This window comes from Dendrobates tinctorius, unplaced genomic scaffold, assembly GCF_039654945.1.
Source record: "Dendrobates tinctorius isolate UK_male_01 unplaced genomic scaffold, ASM3965494v1 ptg000127l, whole genome shotgun sequence".
NCBI lineage: Eukaryota > Metazoa > Chordata > Amphibia > Anura > Dendrobatidae > Dendrobates > Dendrobates tinctorius.
Genome location: NW_027361795.1, coordinates 13218696 through 13238998, shown reverse-complemented (window position 1 = coordinate 13238998; position 20303 = coordinate 13218696). Strand labels below are relative to the sequence as shown.

Here is a 20303-nt window from a genome sequence, read left to right as displayed (position 1 = left end):
ACAATATTTATTCTTGCATCATTTACAAGATGGAAACCATTGGCTCCCAAAAGACTCCTTTCATTTAGGCTTTGTCAGAGACACCGCACTGCACTTGCTCATAGAGCCAGTGCGCGTGTCCTGAGTACAGAAACAGTGCTAATAGATACCTGTGGAGCAGGGCAGCAGCGGTGACCAGGCGTGCTTCAGGCTAATAGTGTCAGGGTCCAGTCAGCGCTGGAAGGTAAAGAGGCACGGGACCTGCGGACACTGAAAATGAGCAAGCTTGCACGGGACCTATGGTCATGTGACTGCAAGGGGGCGGGGCTTAGCGTCCTGTTTACAGATAGGACAGGACACCATACAACAACTCAGAGTCAGGCAAAACAGAGGTCACAGCAGTACGGGCAAACGAGGTTCAGGAGGGACAAACAGACGGGTAGTCAGACAAAGCCAAAGGTCATACACAAGAGGGCGACGTGGTACCAAGGGGACGAGCAGAGAGAAGTCGGGTCACAAGCAGAGAGTCATACACGAGAGGTAGCGCAGTACAAGAGGGTCAGGCAGAACTCGTAACAGGGGCAGAACCAGATCACAACCGAACAAGCAAGCAAGATATCAGGCACAAGGCACACGTATACAAGAGGTCACTTATCTCAGCCGAGGGCAGGAGTATAACTGACACCGGACCCAGGTCCAGTGAGCACTAAATAGCCTCCTTCTGCCAGAGAGAGGCAGCACAATTAACCCATAGTCTAACCAGGATGGGTCAAAGCAAAATCCCGTCCTGGATCATGACAGTACCCTCCTCTCAATGGGGGGCCACCGGACCCCCAGGTCTCTCAGGGTACTTGGCGTGAAAGGCTCGGACCAACCGACCCGCATGAACTGATCGAGCAGGAACCCACGAGTGTTCCTCAGGACCGTAGCCCTTCCAATGTATCAGATACTGAAGGGCGCGACGGACCAACCTGGAGTCGACAATTCGTTCCACCTCGTACTCAGCCTGCCCATCTACCAAAACCGGTGTCGGGGAAGATGATGACCCCTCCCCACCGGACCTCACAGGTTTCAAAAGGGCCTTATGGAAAACATTAGGGATCCTTAGAGATGACGGAAGACTCAACCGAAAAGCCACCGGGTTAACTGCTTCGGTAATTACATAGGGACCTATAAACTTGGGTCCAAGCTTCGCAGAGGGGACCTTGAGCCTTATATTTTTGGTGGATAACCATACCTTATCTCCGACCTGAAACACTGGACCCACGGATCGTTTTTTGTCCGCAAAAAATTTAAATTTGTCCTGGGCCTTCGTAATGTTATTCTGGACCTCCCGCCATACCTCCCCCAACCGCTGGATCGTCTCATCTGCCCCAGGACACCCAGAATTCAAGCGGGAAAATTCTCCAAAATGAGGATGAAACCCATAATTGCAAAAAAATGGAGATGTACCCGTAGACTGGTTAGTGCGGTTGTTAAATGCAAACTCAGCTAATGGTAACACAGAACACCAATCATCCTGTCGGGCTGAGGTCAAACAGCGCAGAATTTGCTCCAGAGACTGATTGGTCCGCTCAGTCTGCCCATTAGTCTCTGGATGGTAGGCGGATGAAAAGGACAGACCAATGCCCAACCTCCTACAAAAAGCTCTCCAAAATCTGGACACAAATTGCACTCCCCTATCAGACACCACATTCAGGGGTACCCCATGCAACCGCACCACATGCTCCACAAACAATCTGGACAATGTTTCCGCATTAGGTAGAGCTGCCAAAGGTACTAAATGTGCCTGCTTACTAAACCTGTCCACTACGACCCAGACCACGGTATTACCCTTGGAAGGGGGAAGGTTGGTGATGAAATCCATGGACAGATGAGTCCATGGTCTCTCAGGAATTGGCAGTGGTACCAATTCCCCGGCCGGCCGGTTATGGGGAGTTTTCGCACGGGCACAAACCTCACACGCAGACACATACTCCCCAACATCAGAGGCTAAAGAAGACCACCAGAATATTCTACCAATGGCCTTCCGGGTTGCTGAGATCCCTGGATGTCCACCCAGAACTGAGTCATGGAACTCCTGGAGGACCTTGAGACGAAACTGAGCTGGCACATAAAGTTTATCCACCGGCTTAGCTGGAGGTGCAAGAGCCTGGGCTTCTCGAATCTCCCGTTCCAACACATTAGAAACCTCTGCCACCACCACCCCAGGCTGAAGAATGGAGGATGGAGGTTCCGGGGGGGACACCGGATCTAGACTGCGTGACAACGAATTCGCTTTGATATTCTTGGATCCTGGTCGGAAAGTGATCGAGAAGTTGAATCGGGAAAAAAAAAGTGACCATCTAGCCTGTCTGGGAGTCAACCTTTTAGCTGACTCAATGTAAGCTAGGTTTTTGTGGTCCGTGATTACCGTTATAGGATGAACAGCCCCCTCCAAAAAATGCCTCCATTCTTCAAAGGCCAATTTTACGGCCAGAAGTTCCCGATTCCCCACATCATAGTTTCTCTCCGCAGGGGAGAACTTCTTTGAGAAAGAGGCGCAAGGTCTTAAATTGGTCAAAGTGGCGGGTCCCTGGGACAATACCGCCCCCACCCCCACCTCTGAGGCGTCTACCTCAACAATAAATGGTTCAGAGGGGTCCGGTTGAATAAGAACCGGGGCCGACATGAAACATTTTTTCAAAAACTGAAATGCCGCTACCGCTGCGGTTGACCAATTCTTGATATCGGCCCCCTTTTGAGTCATGTCTGTGAGGGGTTTGACCACCTGTGAAAACCCCCTTATAAATTTCCGATAATAATTAGCGAACCCTAGGAAACGTTGCAGACCCTTCAAATCACACGGTTGAACCCACTCGAGAATGGCCTGCACCTTATTAGGATCCATGCGATACCCTTCAGCAGACACGATGAACCCCAGAAAGGACAGTTCCTGCACAAAAAATAAACATTTTTCAAGTTTAGCAAAAAGACAGTTCTCCCTGAGCCTTTGGAGAACTGCCCGAACATGACCAATGTGAGCCTGTTTATCAGGCGAGTAGATTAAAATATCATCCAAATACACCACCATAAAACGTCCAATCAAATCGGAGAACACAGGATTTATGAAATTTTGGAAGACCGCTGGAGCGTTGGTCAGGCCGAAGGGCATGACCAAATTTTCAAACAACCCTTCAGTAGTGAGAAAAGCGGTCTTCCACTCATCTCCATCCCGGACTCGGATAAGGTTATACGCTCCCCGTAGATCTAATTTCGAAAACCACTTAGCTCCGGACAACTGATTGTATAAATCAGGAATAAGTGGAAGGGGATAAGTATTCCTCACAGTTATTTTATTTAACTCAAGAAAATCGAGGCATGGGCGCAAACCACCGTCTTTTTTTTTTACAAAAAAGAACCCTGCCGCCACAGGAGAAACAGATGGACGAATATGTCCCTTACGGAGGCTCTCGGAAATATATTCCTTCATCGCAGCCCGTTCCGGACCCGAGAGGTTATACAGGCGGGCTTTGGGCAATTTAGCACCTGGAACCAGGTCAATAGCACAATCAAATGGGCGGTGTGGTGGTAAAACCTCAGCCTCCTTTTCGGAGAAAACGTCTGTATAATCTATCAGGCACTCCGGAATGCCTTCTAGACCCACGGACGACACAGACACAGAAACAAGACATTTCTCAGAGCAATAGGGACCCCATTTAACAATATCCTGAGATTCCCAATCAATCACAGGATTATGCAGATGTAACCAGGGGAACCCCAACACCAGTCCCGCAGGCAGGTTGTTCATTACAAAACATGAAATACGTTCCTGGTGTAAGGAACTCACTTTAAGGAGAAACTCTTCAGTACAAAACACAATGTCATTTGTAACCAGTGGTGTTTTGTCAATAGCAACAAGGTGAATCGGAGTCTCCAACCTAACTGTCCCTAACTTACACCTAGCCACCAAGTCAGAGTCAATTAAGTTCAATGATGAACCGCAATCCACGAAGGCAGAGGTGGATGTGGAGACACTCCCACAACAAAGTTCCACTTGAAAAGACATTTTAGAAAATGCAGAAAAGGGTACCTGAGAGCCTGGGTGACCTCCACGATAATCTCCCGGGCTCAGTCGCTTGTTGGTTAGTGGCCGGGAAGGGCAATCCTTTTTCCAATGTCCAGACTCGCCACTGTGAACACAGCATTTTCTCACGTGCCGTTGTCTCCTTTCTTCCTCCTTAAGGTTGACGGTTCCCATCTCCGTGATTTTCCATGAAGAACTGGCTCCCCTTCCTTGGGAGAATAGTGATGTCTCGGTTGGTATCACTCCCCTTGCCCGTAACCTGCGATCCATTCGGACGGCCTGTGTCATAGCTTCCTCCAGGGCATCAGGTGGGGGGTGGAGAGCCAAGGCGTCTTTCAGATGCTCAGACAGGCCTCTACGGAACAACCCCCGGAGGGCGGTGTCGTTCCAGCAGACCTCAGCAGCCCAGCGTCTGAACTCTGAGCAAAACCACTAGGCTGAGTGCTTCCCCTGGCAAACATTCATCAGCCTGTCCTCAGCCATACGCACCCGATCAGGCTCATCATAAATATGCCCCAGTGCCTCAAAAAATGCATCCACAGTCATACGCTCAGGGGCCGTGGTAGGAAGGGAGAAAGCCCAAGCTTGGGGGGGGCTCCCCTTAACAGAGACATAATGACCCCCACTCTCTGACTTTCATCCCCAGAAGAGTGTGGTCTTAAGGAAAAAAAAAGCTTACAGCCCTCCTTGAAAACGCTGAAGTCATTTTTATCTCCAGAAAAGGTATCTGGTAACTTCACTGGAGACTCAGGGGAAATTAATGTAACATCATGAGCCCCCAATGAAAGAACCCCCTGCACCGTGTCAGCGATCAGCTGCTGAGACTGAGCCAGAACTCTTTGTTCTCCAAAGAGTTTCTGAGACATCTGCGTCAGATGCTTAACCTGCTCAGAAAGAGTGTGCATAGGATCCATCACACACACAGGTGAATGGGAGCAGAGAAAAAAAAAATGGTATGGGTCAGTTATAATGTCAGAGACACCGCACTGCACTTGCTCATAGAGCCAGTGCGCGTGTCCTGAGTACAGAAACAGTGCTAATAGATACCTGTGGAGCAGGGCAGCAGCGGTGACCAGGCGTGCTTCAGGTTAATAGTGTCAGGGTCCAGTCAGCGCTGGAAGGTAAAGAGGCATGGGACCTGCGGATGTAGGGTTCGAGCAGGCTCACAGGATGCAGTGACGAGACACGAGACTGAATGTGGGGTGAAATAAACTTTTATAAGTTTTAAAGCCGCAAGGGCTAAAACTGCTTAAATCAGACAAAAGGGGAAACACTTATTTGTCCTCGCAGGGACTCGTAAAACAACATTAAAAAAAACAAAAAGGGTCCTTATTTTCTCTATAATACACTTAGCCTTCTGGGCGTCGCTCGAGTTCACGACCACTCAGGGGTTGCAGATGTGGCTGCCTTGTAATCCACGACTTCCCGGAAGGACTTGTGCTTGTCCAGCCCCGAAGAGACCAGAACGATGGGGCGCAGCAGGCCCTTAAGAACTGGACGGTGGGGCGCAACGGGCCCTGTAGTAACCGGAACGATGGGGCACAACAGGCCCTGAAGAAACCGGAACGATGGGGCGCAACAGGCCCTGAAGAAACTGGGCGGTGGGGCGCAACGGGCCCTGAAGAAATGGGGTCGGTGGGGAACAACGGGCCCTGAAGAAGCTGGCACGGTGGGGCACAACAGGCCCTGAAGAAATGGGGTCGGTGGGGCACAACGGGCCCTGAAGAAGCTGGCACGGTGGGGCACAACAGGCCCTGAAGAAGTGGGGTCGGTGGGCACAACGGGCCCTGAAGAAACTGTTCAGGGGGTCAATCTCCCAGGCGTCCGTTTAGAGGCGCTCGTTCCCCAGCCAGGTCATGACGCAGTTTCAAAAAAAGACATAAACGTTAACAAATTCTGCTCAGTGTCCCCTCAGTAACCGGGACGGGCTCTGCGGCCGCCTATAGCGAGGTGACGTCCCCTGAGGTCGGTGATGACGGGGCCGCAGCTGTGGGAGAAGACAGGGGGGCAGTGTCCTGGCCACTGTACCGGATTGCTGTGTCGTCGCAGCGGTCGCCTGAGATCCCGGTCCTGTCACACCACGGAGGGAATCAGCGGCCGTCACTTTATCTGAATCTTTGCGGGGGGAAACTCCCGGTGAGAGTCTCTTACGCGTCAACCTTCGGTCAGTCTCAAATTTCCCTTTTTCAGTCTCCTGCCTGTCTCTCTTTTCCACACCGTCAGTTGCCACAGTCCTCTCTCTGCCGCACGGCTTCCTCTCTCCTGTCAGGCTCTCTGCCAACTGCCACCTCAGCGCGTCCCCTGCTCCTTTTACCCTCGCCCCGCCCCCTGTTGCCCTGACAACTTCAGTCGCATGTCTCCCTTTGTAATCCCCCTGATGTGGTTTCTTCAACAACCCTGATGGCGGTCCCCCTGGTTCCAGCCCAATCACTGTATGGGGGTCCTCCTCCCCACATTCCCCCACCCTGTAAGCTCGCCAGTCCTCGGGCGAGGGTGTTAGTCTATTGAGATTGGTCTGTAAAGGTGTCAATATTTGTTGCCATACGAACTGGTCTTGTTCATACCGTTCGGGGGGTTTGCCGGCTGTTGACCGCTCGGAGCGTCTAAGTTCGACTGGGGTGGAATCTTCTGGGGTGGTGGACATCGGTGAGCTGCAAGATGCCGGTGGGTTAATTGTGTCAACTGGCTCATTATTGGGTGGAGGGCCCTTGGGAACTGGAGGGAAATCCTCGTCGTCTGAGTCCCAGCATATGGACTCCGGTTCGGATGTCTTCGGGACGGGTTCCAGTTGCTTCGGGTCGGAAGAAATACACAGGCGTAACATATTACGATGCACAATGCGATTGGGCAGTGTTTCATCCTGCTCGGGCTGTATTTCGTACACAGGTCCTTCTGAATGGATACGGCGTAGTACCCGATAAGGACTCTCTTCCCAACGTGACTCCAGTTTATTCTGGGGGCGTTGATCTAGTACAAGCACACGGTCCCCGCTTTGGAGATGGGGAGGGGAGGTTGTATTCTTCCCGGGGTGTTCCCAGTCTTGAAGTTTGGTATGTACAATTCGGTGAAGAGTTTGCAACCTGTGGCGATGATTTCGGACCCAAGACGACACTCCGGTCCAGGGCCGAAGCTCTTCGGGGTCCAACTCTACCTCCGTGATCCCTTTACCCTCTCGTCCGAACAGCAGGAAATAAGGAGTATAGCCTGTTACTCGATGTACCCGATTATTATAAACCCACACTAATTCAGAAACATATTCAGGCCAACGAGCTTTCTTGTCACTCTCCAGAGTGCGTAGCATTTGAATCAATGTCCGATTAAATCGCTCACAAGCCCCATTCCCTTGCGGGTGATATGGTGTGGTCCGGGATTTATCAATCCCATAAAGATGATGTAGTTCCTCCATAACTTTCCCCAAAAAACATGCTCCCTGGTCGGAATGTATGCGTTGAGGACAGCCGTACACTTGTATAAAATTTCTGCAAATTGCGGAGGCGGCTGACTCCGCGGTCTGGTCTCGAGTAGGGGTGACCACAGCGAATTTAGTGAAATGATCCACCATGATGAGGCAGTGTTCGTATCCCTGGAATGCGGGACCAATGTGCAGATAATCCACCGTCAAGAGCTCCAAGGGTTCTGAAGTCACAATCGTCTGTGTTGCGGCCCTCTGAGCAGGCGGTTTGGCCAATTCACATAAGCGGCAAGTACGACAAACTTCGTCCACAACAGCCGACAAGCGTGGGTGATAAACTTTCTGTTGTAACCATTGCAAAGTCTTTTTGACTCCAAAGTGGGCCCCTTTTTCGTGAGCCTCTCGAGCCAGTTCGTGTAGTTGAGCTCCGGGCGTAACCACCTGCCAAACAGTCGTTGAGGTTGTTTGCGAAGTGATCTTACGGTACAGTAATCCCCTTCGGATAATCAGTCTCTCCCATTGTCGCAGCATCAGCGACAGGTCTTGGGTCAAAGCTTGTCATTGAGTATCAGTGGGTAATTGACCAGTGGCGACCCATGTCCGGAGAAGTCCAACTTCTTCATCTTCTTGTTGCTGTTGTATCCACTTATTACGAGATTGTTCCAGGATGCCCCTGTGGGCCTCTGGGGAAGATACTTTTGCATCAACATTGGTGAGCACGGCAGCGGTAAGAGCGAACGGTATTTCCTCTCCTTCTAATTCTTCGTCTCGATTCTGTCCAGGAGTTGTATGTCGAATCCTAGAGAGAGCATCTGCATGAACATTCTCGGCCCCTCTTTTGTAAATAATCTTGTAATTGTACTTCGCCATTCGGGCCACCCATCGCTGCTCCAAAGCCCCCAACTTGGTGTTTTCCAAATGAGCCAGTGGGTTATTGTCAGTTCGCACTACCACCTCGGAGCCCGCTAGGTACTCTGCGAATCTCTCCGTCATAGCCCACACCACTGCGAGGAGCTCGAGCTTAAAAGAGCTGTAATTGTCAGGGTTACGCTCAGAGTCATGGAGTGAATGGCTTCCATATGCGATCACCCTTTCCCGGCCATCCTGAACTTGTGACAACACAGCTCCTAGCCCGTGAAGACTCCCGTCAGTGTGCAGGATGAACGGCTGAGAAAAATCCGCATAAGCCAACACTGGGGCATCCGAGAGTGCAGCCTTGAGATCTCGGAAGGCCTCTTCCTGAGGGTGTTGCCACTGGATTTTTCGCCCATTGGCCCCAGCGGGAGCCCCCTTCAGCAGGTCATGTAGGGCTCGAGCTCGACATGCAAAATTCTTTACGAAACGACGGTAATATCCAGCTAACCCCAGAAAAGCCCGCACGTCTTTCACCGTCTCGGGGGTAGGCCATTCCTGGATAGCAGCAATCTTCTCCCGGGATGGCCTCACACCTTCTGCCGAAACGACATGACCCAGATACTCAATCTGAGAGCGAAATAGGTGACATTTCTGAGGCTTCACCTTCAACCCGTACTTTTGCAGCCGGCTGAGTACCTGTCCCAACCGCTTCAGGTGGTCCTCGAAGGAGGCGGCATAGACGATGATGTCGTCCAGGTAGATCAACGTGGCCTCAAAATTGAGATCCCCTAGACATCGCTCCATCAATCGCTGAAATGTCCCGGGGGCGTTGGCCAGCCCGAATGGCATTCGATTAAACTCAAACAGTCCCATGGGCACTATGAACGCCGTCTTAGCTCTGTCCTCTTCTGACATAGGCACCTGCCAGTACCCACTGGCCAAGTCCAGGGTCGAAAAATATGTTGCTTTACCCAATGCAGACAGAGATTCTTCTATGCGGGGCAGTGGGTATGAGTCTTTAATAGTGCAAGCATTCAATTTACGATAATCCACACAGAATCGTAGTGTACCATCTTTCTTCCGGACCAACACGATGGGGGCCGCCCAAGGGCTTTGACTTTCCCGTATCACCCCTTTTTGTAGCATCTGAGCCAGCAAAGTTTTCACCTCCTGATAGAGTTGTGGCGGGATCTGTCGATATCGTTCTCGGATAGGGGCCGCTCCTGCTGTGGGGATCTCATGAGTGATGGCGGTGGTACACCCAAAGTCGTCCTCATGACTAGCAAATACTTCATGGTACTGTCCCAGCAATGCTTTTACTTGTGAAAGTTGGGCCGCAGTTAGTCCAGAAAGCTCGGCCCGCATCTGCTCCAAAATATTTCGGCCCTTCTCTTGTGTCGAGACTTCGTGGGCCTGTAGGGTTCGTATTGTTACCTCCCCAGGATCCTCGGGGTGTACTCGTAATTGAACCGCAGCAGCGGGCAGCACTTCTTCTAGAGGCTTTACTAGTTTGGCCAGTACAGTCCGTGCTTTCAGAATGATATCTCGGTCTTCAAGGTTAACGCAGCGGACCAGGGCGGTTCCTTTTCACACCGTAGCGAGGGAACGGGCCACCAGTATGCCAGGAGGCAAGTGCTCTGAGTGACACGGCTCCACCTGCACCTCTACGCCTTCCAAAGGTATCGGGGCCCGAATTGGCAGGGCCACCACTGTCTGTCCAGGATGCAGCACAAGCAGGGGTGCCGCTGTCGCGATGACCTTGCCCAGAGCCTCACCCTCCTGGCAGTCCCGATGCACCCGCGCACCTCGCACCAGCTGCTGGAATACCTGTCCCTGAGCTGTGTGAGAACCCCACTGCTTCAGTGTCCTTTGTGTGGGATCATTAAGCAACAGGTTACCAAACTCTTTTAAAATATTCATGCCTAGGGTGACGGGATGTCGTTGATCAGCTTCTCCTTGAGTCAGCACCACCCCTCTGCGGCCGAGGGGTTTACCGCACAACGTCACCTGCACCCACACTACCCCGGCAACCGGAACCGGCAGTTGGTTGGCGGCTACTAGTCTAATCATGGGCCCCCACTGAGGCCTTGCTGCCTCCGGAAAGTTTTGTTGAAAGTACGCTGCGGGCATAGTGGTTACTTGTGACCCCGTGTCCACCAGACACCGGACGGCCCGGCCCTCTACTTCTGCCCAAACTTCAGGACACTTTGCTACCAAATCTTCGGGACTTCCACCACCCCTAGTTGTGGTTTTCGGCTCCGAGCGGCGTCCCCCCAGCCCGGAGCCCTTTAGTTTAATGGCCGCCGGGGTGGGTATCTCCCACGCCGCGGACACTCTCGGGCGAAGTGGCCTGGTTCTCCACACTCATAACACTGGGCCGGTAGAGATTGACCACCTCGCGGAGAGCGTGACCCCCAGGGACCGGGATTAGCACTGGGTCGTCCAGTCTCCGGTTTGGTTCTTCTCTTTACTTCAGCCAACTCGCTCTTTATATTTTTCAATTCACGCTTCATCTCCTCCACCCATTGAGGTTCCTCAACTGTGTTCGAGGAGGCCTCCACACCTCGGACCTTCCCCACGGGGACCGCCATCCCCTGCTCTTGCTCCTGAACCCGTGCCTGACTTCCCACTTCTGAAAAGTCGATTTGGGGATTCATTCTGATCCGTTCCCTTAAAGCCTGCTTTATCAGTGGATCTCGCAGTCCAGTCACCAGTAGGTCACGTAGGGTTATGTCAACAGGTCCTACCCCTACCCCATCTTTTCTTTCAATAGCCGTATGCAACTTTTGGAGTACATTCATATACTGAGTAATCGTCTCCCCCTCTGCCTGCATCCGGCTAAACAGTCGGGTCCTTAACTCTCCCACATTAGTGGGACCCCCGTGGGTCTGTTCCACTATCTGCAACACCTTTTCAAAAGTGTTGCGGTGCCCCGGGAGTTTCAACATCACTGACCTCCGCACCTCCCCGTCTAGGGCCATGAGTGCCACTTCAGCTTCCAGGTCAGGGGTCATTGGGTGCATCCGAAAAAGCCCTCTCATCCGCTCTGTCCAGCTCCATAGCATAGTTTTGAGCCAGAGAATCTAGGCAGGTTGTTCAACATGGCCCCCAATTAGATGCTGGTACGGGGACCCTCATTATTTACAGAGCTTACAGCTCCCCCATGTTCGGGGCTACCACTGTCCGCGCTCGGAGACTGCATCCTGCCGACTACGCCAAGTGTAGGGTTCGAGCAGGCTCACAGGATGCAGTGACGAGACACGAGACTGAATGTGGGGTGAAATAAACTTTTATAAGTTTTAAAGCCGCAAGGGCTAAAACTGCTTAAATCAGACAAAAGGGGAAACACTTATTTGTCCTCGCAGGGACTCGTAAAACAACATTAAAAAAAACAAAAAGGGTCCTTATTTTCTCTATAATACACTTAGCCTTCCGGGCGTCGCTCGAGTTCACGACCACTCAGGGGTTGCAGATGTGGCTGCCTTGTAATCCACGACTTCCCGGAAGGACTTGTGCTTGTCCAGCCCCGAAGAGACCAGAACGATGGGGCGCAGCAGGCCCTTAAGAACTGGACGGTGGGGCGCAACGGGCCCTGTAGTAACCGGAATGATGGGGCACAACAGGCCCTGAAGAAACCGGAACGATGGGGCGCAACAGGCCCTGAAGAAACTGGGCGGTGGGGCGCAACGGGCCCTGAAGAAATGGGGTCGGTGGGGCACAACGGGCCCTGAAGAAGCTGGCACGGTGGGGCACAACAGGCCCTGAAGAAATGGGGTCGGTGGGGCACAACGGGCCCTGAAGAAGCTGGCACGGTGGGGCACAACAGGCCCTGAAGAAGTGGGGTCGGTGGGGCACAACGGGCCCTGAAGAAACTGTTCAGGGGGTCAATCCAGGTCATGACGCAGTTTCAAAAAAAGACATAAACGTTAACAAATTCTGCTCAGTGTCCCCTCAGTAACTGGGACGGGCTCTGCGGCCGCCTATAGCGAGGTGACGTCCCCTGAGGTCGGTGATGACGGGGCCGCAGCTGTGGGAGAAGACAGGGGGCAGTGTCCTGGCCACTGTACCGGATTGCTGTGTCGTCGCAGCGGTCGCCTGAGATCCCGGTCCTGTCACACCACGGAGGGAATCAGCGGCCGTCACTTTATCTGAATCTTTGCGGGGGGAAACTCCCGGGGAGAGTCTCTTACGCGTCAACCTTCGGTCAGTCTCAAATTTCCCTTTTTCAGTCTCCTGCCTGTCTCTCTTTTCCACACCGTCAGTTGCCACAGTCCTCTCTCTGCCGCACGGCTTCCTCTCTCCTGTCAGGCTCTCTGCCAACTGCCACCTCAGCGCGTCCCCTGCTCCTTTTACCCTCGCCCCGCCCCCTGTTGCCCTGACAACTTCAGTCGCATGTCTCCCTTTGTAATCCCCCTGATGTGGTTTCTTCAACAACCCTGATGGTGGTCCCCCTGGTTCAAGCCCAATCACTGTATGGGGGTCCTCCTCCCCACATTGATCAGCTGCTGAGACTGAGCCAGGACTCTTTGTTCTCCAAAGAGTTTCTGAGACATCTGCGTCAGATGCTTAACCTGCTCAGAAAGAGTGTGCATAGGATCCATCACACACACAGGTGAATGGGAGCAGAGAAAAAAAAAAATGGTATGGGTCAGTTATAATGTCAGAGACACCGCACTGTACTTGCTCATAGAGCCAGTGCGCGTGTCCTGAGTACAGAAACAGTGCTAATAGATACCTGTGGAGCAGGGCAGCAGCGGTGACCAGGCGTGCTTCAGGTTAATAGTGTCAGGGTCCAGTCAGCGCTGGAAGGTAAAGAGGCACGGGACCTGCGGACACTGAAAATGAGCAAGCTTGCACGGGACCTATGGTCATGTGACTGCAAGGGGGCGGGGCTTAGCGTCCTGTTTACAGATAGGACAGGACACCATACAACAACTCAGAGTCAGGCAAAACAGAGGTCACAGCAGTACGGGCAAACGAGGTACAGGAGGGACAAACAGACGGGTAGTCAGACAAGGCCAAAGGTCATACACAAGAGGGCGACGTGGTACCAAGGGGACGAGCAGAGAGAAGTCGGGTCACAAGCAGAGAGTCATACACGTGAGGTAGCGCAGTACAAGAGGGTCAGGCAGAACTCGTAACAGGGGCAGAACCAGATCACAACCGAACAAGCAAGCAAGCTATCAGGCACAAGGCACACGTATACAAGAGGTCACTTATCTCAGCCGAGGGCAGGAGTATAACTGACACCGGACCCAGGTCCAGTGAGCACTAAATAGCCTCCTTCTGCCAGAGAGAGGCCACACAATTAACCCATAGTCTAACCAGGACGGGTCAAAGCGAAATCCCGTCCTGGATCATGACAGGCTTCTTTTACATTTACTGTTTTTTTTGAGACCCGTTATTGCGGCCTGTTTTTGCGGGCCATATTGCTGCAATTTTCACGGTCTGACGCAATAACGGACCACAAAAAACTTGCGGATCACCGTTTTTCAGTTTTCCAAAGCTATTGAAGTAGTATTTGGAAAAAAAAATGGTGTTCCGCATAACCGGAAGTGACGTGGGGGCCGTGTCCGAACGCCTTGAAAAAGATCGAGCAGGCTCAATCTTTTTTCATGGCCACAAATCCGGCCATACGGCACACGGCGCACCATGGAATTTTTTCTGGTCGATTTTGCAGCCCCATAGAAATCTATTGGGGCCGCAAAAATGGCACGCAAAAACACGGTAAATGTAAAAGAAGCCTTACAGTTCATGCCATCAGTGTTTTTTCATAGAGTCTTTCAAGGAAGAATAATGCCATGTGCTATTTTTTGAGTCAAATATGATGTCATTTGAGACAAAACCTTAGATGGAAATATTTGCTGAGCCTTTAAATTCTATAAATGATTTACTTTATACTATAATCAATATGATCATGGTGGCTCTTACTGTGCACTTACCAAATCAAACCTTGGAGAATTTTTTTTGTAATGCCCTGCAATAAAAAAAGTATTCTGAGCACTGAAGTACTCAAAATTAGTTTGTTGTAACAATTAAAATCTACTTGAATTTGCTTTTCTTTCTACAACCATTGAAAAAGTGTTTGTTTTTCAAATTTTAATTATTTAGATAGAATGCAACTAAAATATTATTTTAGGTTTTGTTATTAAAAGGAGTTTTTCAGAAGGTTTTTGCTATGTAATCTAAGGGCAGCAAGAGGTAGGGACTGAGACACTGATTTCAGGGATGTGTCAATTATTAGTAAACAAAGTGGCACATCACTGGAATCCAGGTCTCTTAGATGAGGTAGCAAAAACCTGGTAGCAAATATCCTTTAAAACTAAGTCACAATATTTGTGAAATGATATCAAGATATGATACTACTTATACCACTTTTAAACTTTTTTTTACCTTTAATTTATTTGAAGGTGAGCGAAACATGGCGGTCCCTGGTAAATTCAGTAGAATATTACCTAAATCTGAGATCAGAACATTCATCATATTCTTCTGAGATCGGGTAAGAATTGTCGTAATACTTGTTCTATTTTGTATATATCAAGGAGGCAAATGTGCGGTATGAGAAAGCCTATGTGAATAAAAGATGAGGCAGCAGGTAATTATAGAGAAATGCAGTACCATCTCCTCTTTGGATTATTTAAGAACTATGTATAATTGTCAAAAAACTATAGTTTGATATCTCGGCTCTACGAGCTCCTTCCCTACCCCTAAACCTAGAGACACCCTAGCTATCCCTGCTCCCCGGATTACTTCTAATAGTGATGATACCGGGGGCAATGTATCTTGCTGAGCTCCTGAATCAGGAAAGGCAGGGAAATGTGAAGTAGTTACATATAAGAATACACAAACCAGACTAACAAGTGAAGACATACAGGGATAAATGAAAATACCAATCATACAAATATGCACTCACAAACAACAGACTGGAACGCCGGGAAGTAAAAGGGAGGAACAACCAAATAGGAGAAGATGAGGATATGTATACAGACAAATCATCCAGCAACAGTCTTTAGAGCAACACTCCAAAAACCATGTCAATAAACACCTCCAACTTCACACTAGGCAGTATAATACTAATGCTGGCAATGATGATTGCCAGGGTTGAATACATATGGCAGAGGGAAGTGGCCAACACTGAACAGCTGAAATCATCAAAGCAGGAAAGTTTCAGAGACTCTCAACTGAATAGATGTAACCCTTGCACTACTAGCAGAAACCTGCACCATTTAATATGATGGTGAAGTGCTTCTAATCAGTAAAATCCAGCTCACAGATGAAGTTCAAAAAAGTGCATTTTAATCTTTACTTCATGTACTTTGGAAAATAAAATGCACTTTTTTGGACTTCATCTGTGAGCAGGATTTTTCTGTTTTCTCTATTCGATCTCACACCCTGCCCTGGTGCTATCCGTTCTCCAGAAGTGTGGAATTGCAAGTGGTGAGTTCGATTTTCTTTTGTGCTTCTAATCAGTGCAGAAGTATGTGGAATCAGACATCGTGGTCTTCTGGCCCCTCTTTGTCACAACAACAACAGTGACAACAGTACTGTAGATTCTGCCGTCATATAATTACCATGTAATAGCACTAAATAAGGGCAAAATAATACCTCCAAGCTATGACCACACATTGCCACAATATATTGACTAAATTGCTCCACTATATTGCTACCAAAAAATACCTCCATATTCTCACCACATAACAATTGAATATCATTACAATAGATTAACTGAATAAAAAAACAATATACAGAGACCAATATGACCACAATAAAGCATCCATAAAGTGAAAGATATCAGTTCACCACAGCTTATCTTTAGACCACGTACATGAACATAGTACAGTTAATTCCACTGACTCACAGATATCATTATGCTTGATTGAAGACAGTTCCTGCTTGTCTTCATCTAGCCCAAACTGCTAAGGTGAGTTCTCTCTCACATAAATATAACAAACCTGAAAAAAGTGCCAAACAGATGCCCCAGTTGATAAAAGTGGGGTATGCTACCATACTGCCAAACCAAAAACACTAACTGTGCTCAGCTTTGTGAGTGCTGGTGTTATGGTTAAAAAGCACAAAGCAATTTTCCCAATTTAGTGATCTTAATGCTGATATGGTGCCCCCTCATGGCTCATAGTATTACATCAAAGTAAACCATCAATTAATTTTACGCCAAAACTAGAGAACTTCTAGGTCTATCTGACATAAGTGGAAGTGGAGGTATTTAAACAGAATAAAATATTACAATATTTCCCAAAAGAAACAATATGGGGTAAAGTAGTTATGCACAAGTTAGGTGATAACTGCTAGGTCGGGGAGGGGCAGAGGCGCTGAGACCCCCACTGATCACCAGAATGGGAATAGGTGATAACTACCGTACTTATAACCGGCATGCCGATCCCATATAGTATTGCAAGGTTACAATTTTACAATTTTGTAACATGCTTTTGAATGCATGTGTGCATGAGTTTACTGATAGTTTTGACATTAAGGACACAGTTATTATTTTACATTCTTACATCTTCAAAACCAGTCATATTTGGAAATATAAAATATATATATATATATATTTTTATATACAGTATATATATATTTTTACGGAACTAATTAGATATTACAATTGCTCAATTTTTGGGTGCATTTAACTTATTCATTAACTTTTTCATCAAGTTTTTTGGAGAATGGGGGGAATAGAAATACATAAATTACATTTCATACATGAATTCTTATATCCAGAAATATTGTAATACAATTAAATGCAATATTTGGTCTCTAATGGGATAAAATTCATGTGAGAGTACCATTCAAAACCCTACTTCCTAATTTTTTAGTAGCCTCATTTCCGTCATTACTGGAGAAGATTGACACACTGTATCAAAGTAAGCAGCGCACCGAATTCCCAGCTCTGTATACAAGTAGGGTGTAATCTACAGAGTTTACATGCTAATGGGTCAAGCCAATAGGCTTATGTCACGACCACAGGTGGTGTGCTCTGTTGCTAGGAGCGTACGCAACAGAGCAAAGCTAAGTGGTGTTTCCCCTGTATTGTCATTTTCCCTCATGTGTGTTTAGTGCAGTGGTGGGATTAGTTTCCGCACCGACCAATTCCCTAGTGAGGGACTAGGTTCAGGGCGAGCTAGGGTTTTTAGGTTCCTGTGCGTCGCCCGGTGCAGAACCGGCATAGGGAACGTTAGGAGTGCAGGGACACTGGCTCAGGGGAGTACAGGAGGTCTCCACTTCCCCATTCCCTATTGCAGGGCCCACCATTGTAAATGTTACCCAGGTTCCCCCTTTATTATTTAAATTCGCCTTACTGGAGGCGGGGTTTCCAGACTACTGTATGTATAACGTGTAATACCTAAATTCGCCAGTTGGAGGCGGCGTATCCAGCTGCACGGTTTATTATTTAAATTCGCCCCACTGGAGGCGCTGTATCCAGGGTCACGGGTGTCTTATGGGTTCGCCTTGCGGTACTCGCTGCGTCCACACACACGTGACCGTGACATTATCACCAACCATGATTGAACAACCCTGAGACTAATTTATGTGTGGAATTTCCCACACAGCAATGGCATAAAGTGAGACTAGGGACTTTTTTTTTTTTTAAGTGGCGGAGGAATACAGTGCGGAAGGATACCTACCTTCCGTCATTGGATTCCTGCAGCCCGTAGAGAACGGCAGCAACAGCTGATGCTGCCGTTCTCTACCCAAGATCGTCGTGGGACACACTCGTGGACTGCTTCGGATCGTGGGTGAGTATTTTTGTGGTTTGTTATGTTAATATTTATTCCGTAAAAGACAATGGCTTCGGGGAACAATGTGACAAGTATTGGTAAGTATGTTACTCTATGTTATATGTACTGTATGTCTATGTATGTATTGTATGAATGTATTGTATGTAGTATGTATGTAGTATATATGTGGTATGTATGTAGCATGTAGTATGTATGTAGTATGTATGTAGCATGCATGTAGCATGCAGTATGTATGTAGCATGCATGTAGTATATATGTAGTATGTATGTAACATGTAGTATGTATGTAGCATGCATGTAGTATATATGTAGTATGTATGTAGTATATATGTGGTATGTATGTAGCATGTAGTATGTATGTAGCATGCAGTATGTATGTAGCATGCATGTAGTATATATGTAGTATGTATGTAGCATATATGTAGTATGTATGTAGCATGTAGTATGTATGTAGCATGCAGTATGTATGTAGCATGCATGTAGTATGTATGTAGCATATATGTAGTATGTATGTAGTATGTATGTAGCATGCATGTAGTATATATGTAGTATGTATGTAGCATATATGTAGTATGTATGTAGCATGTAGTATATATGTAGTATGCATGTTGCATGCATGTAGTATATATGTAGTATGCATGTTGCATGCATGTAGTATATATGTAGTATGTATGTTGCATGTAGTATATATGTAGTATGTATGTTGCATGTAGTATATATGTAGTATGCATGTTGCATGCATGTAGTATATATGTAGTATGTATGTTGCATGTAGTATATATGTAGTATGTATGTTGCATGTAGTATATATGTAGTATGAATGTAGCATGTATGTAGTATGTAGTATGAATGTAGCATGTATGTAGTATGCATGTTGTATGTATGTAGCATGTAATTTTTTTTTTTTTTTTTTTACATTCAACACATTAGCCGGATGATGGGACTACTACTGTCCCATCATTGGCTAATGTGTCAATCACTGTCATGGTAGCAGGCATCGCCCGATGGGACTTGTAGTCCCATCGGACGATGCCTGCACAGACCCCCGAAGCCTGCACAGCCCCCCGGCAGGCCGGCACAGCCCCCCGGAGCCTGCACAGCCCCCCGGCAGGCCGGCACAGCCCCCCGGCAGGCCGGCACAGCCCACCGGAGCCTGCACAGCCCCCCTGGCAGGCCGGCACAGCCCCCCGGCAGGCCGGCACAGACCACCGGAGCCTGCACAGACCCCCTGGCAGGCTGGCACAGCCCCCCGAAAGGCCCGTACAGACCCCAGAGAGGCTGTACAAGGGAAAAACAGGATTTTTCTTATTCCGATACCGGAAGTCCCATAGACTTGAATGGGACTTCCGGTATCGGAATCGGCGATACCGATACTTTTTTTTAAGATCGGCCGATCCATTCCGATCCGATACTTTGAAGTATCGGACGGTATCGCTCAACTCTAAGAAGGAGTAAGAGTCAGGTAATTAACTTTATAACAATGCTTCTGGATATGACATTTGTTACATAAATATTAAAAAAAAAGTTTAGCAACTCTTCAACATTTAAAATTTTGCTTTGTTCACCTTTCCTCCCTTACATGCAATAGATCCTGCTGTGGATGCCATGTAAGCACTTCAAATACAGGGTGGTCCAAAAGTAGGTGGACAGAAAATAATAACATTTATTTTGATTTATGTATAAAATTATATTTACTAACACAAGCATAACATTGACAATTAAATTTTATTCTGAACAATAATACAAAAGCCCTTAAATGTTATCAACACAGGTGCTCAAACTGTTTTCCATCACAATTTGCACAGCTTTGAAGTCTGCCTCTTACGCTTCGACAAATATTTTAAGTCTCTTTGGGTATTAATTTCTTGAAATGCATCTCTTATGTAATTTTTCAAATCACTGACACATTTTAATTTTTGACTATAAACTTTGTCCTTGAGTACTCCCCAAAAGAAAAAAATCCATTGGGGTCAACTGAGTCAGTTTCACTTTACACCATGTTTGATAAATCTCCCCCTTCATAACCCTATTACACATACTGTCCACTTAGTTTTGGACCATCCTGTATATACAGCTTATGTTAAAGGCCTCTCATCAACAATATAAATATACAGAACAAGGCAGAAGGGGATATTAGGGATTTTTTGGAATCAGGATACTGATTGCCTATTCCTATCCTTAGAATAGACAATAAATATCAGATTGATATGGACCAGAATCTGGAAAACCCTGTCGACAAG

General features: G+C 48.1%; 1 protein-coding gene across 1 annotated transcript in view; it reads left to right on the top strand.

Annotated features, from left to right (window-relative positions):
* The window catches only part of CUNH3orf85 (chromosome unknown C3orf85 homolog), a 41140-nt gene that overhangs the window by 6754 nt on the left and 14083 nt on the right, over window positions 1-20303 (top strand). The window contains exon 3 of the mRNA XM_073542525.1: window positions 14723-14811. Within this exon, the coding sequence (XP_073398626.1) occupies window positions 14723-14811 (89 nt within the window). The remainder of the gene's footprint in view (window positions 1-14722; window positions 14812-20303) is intronic.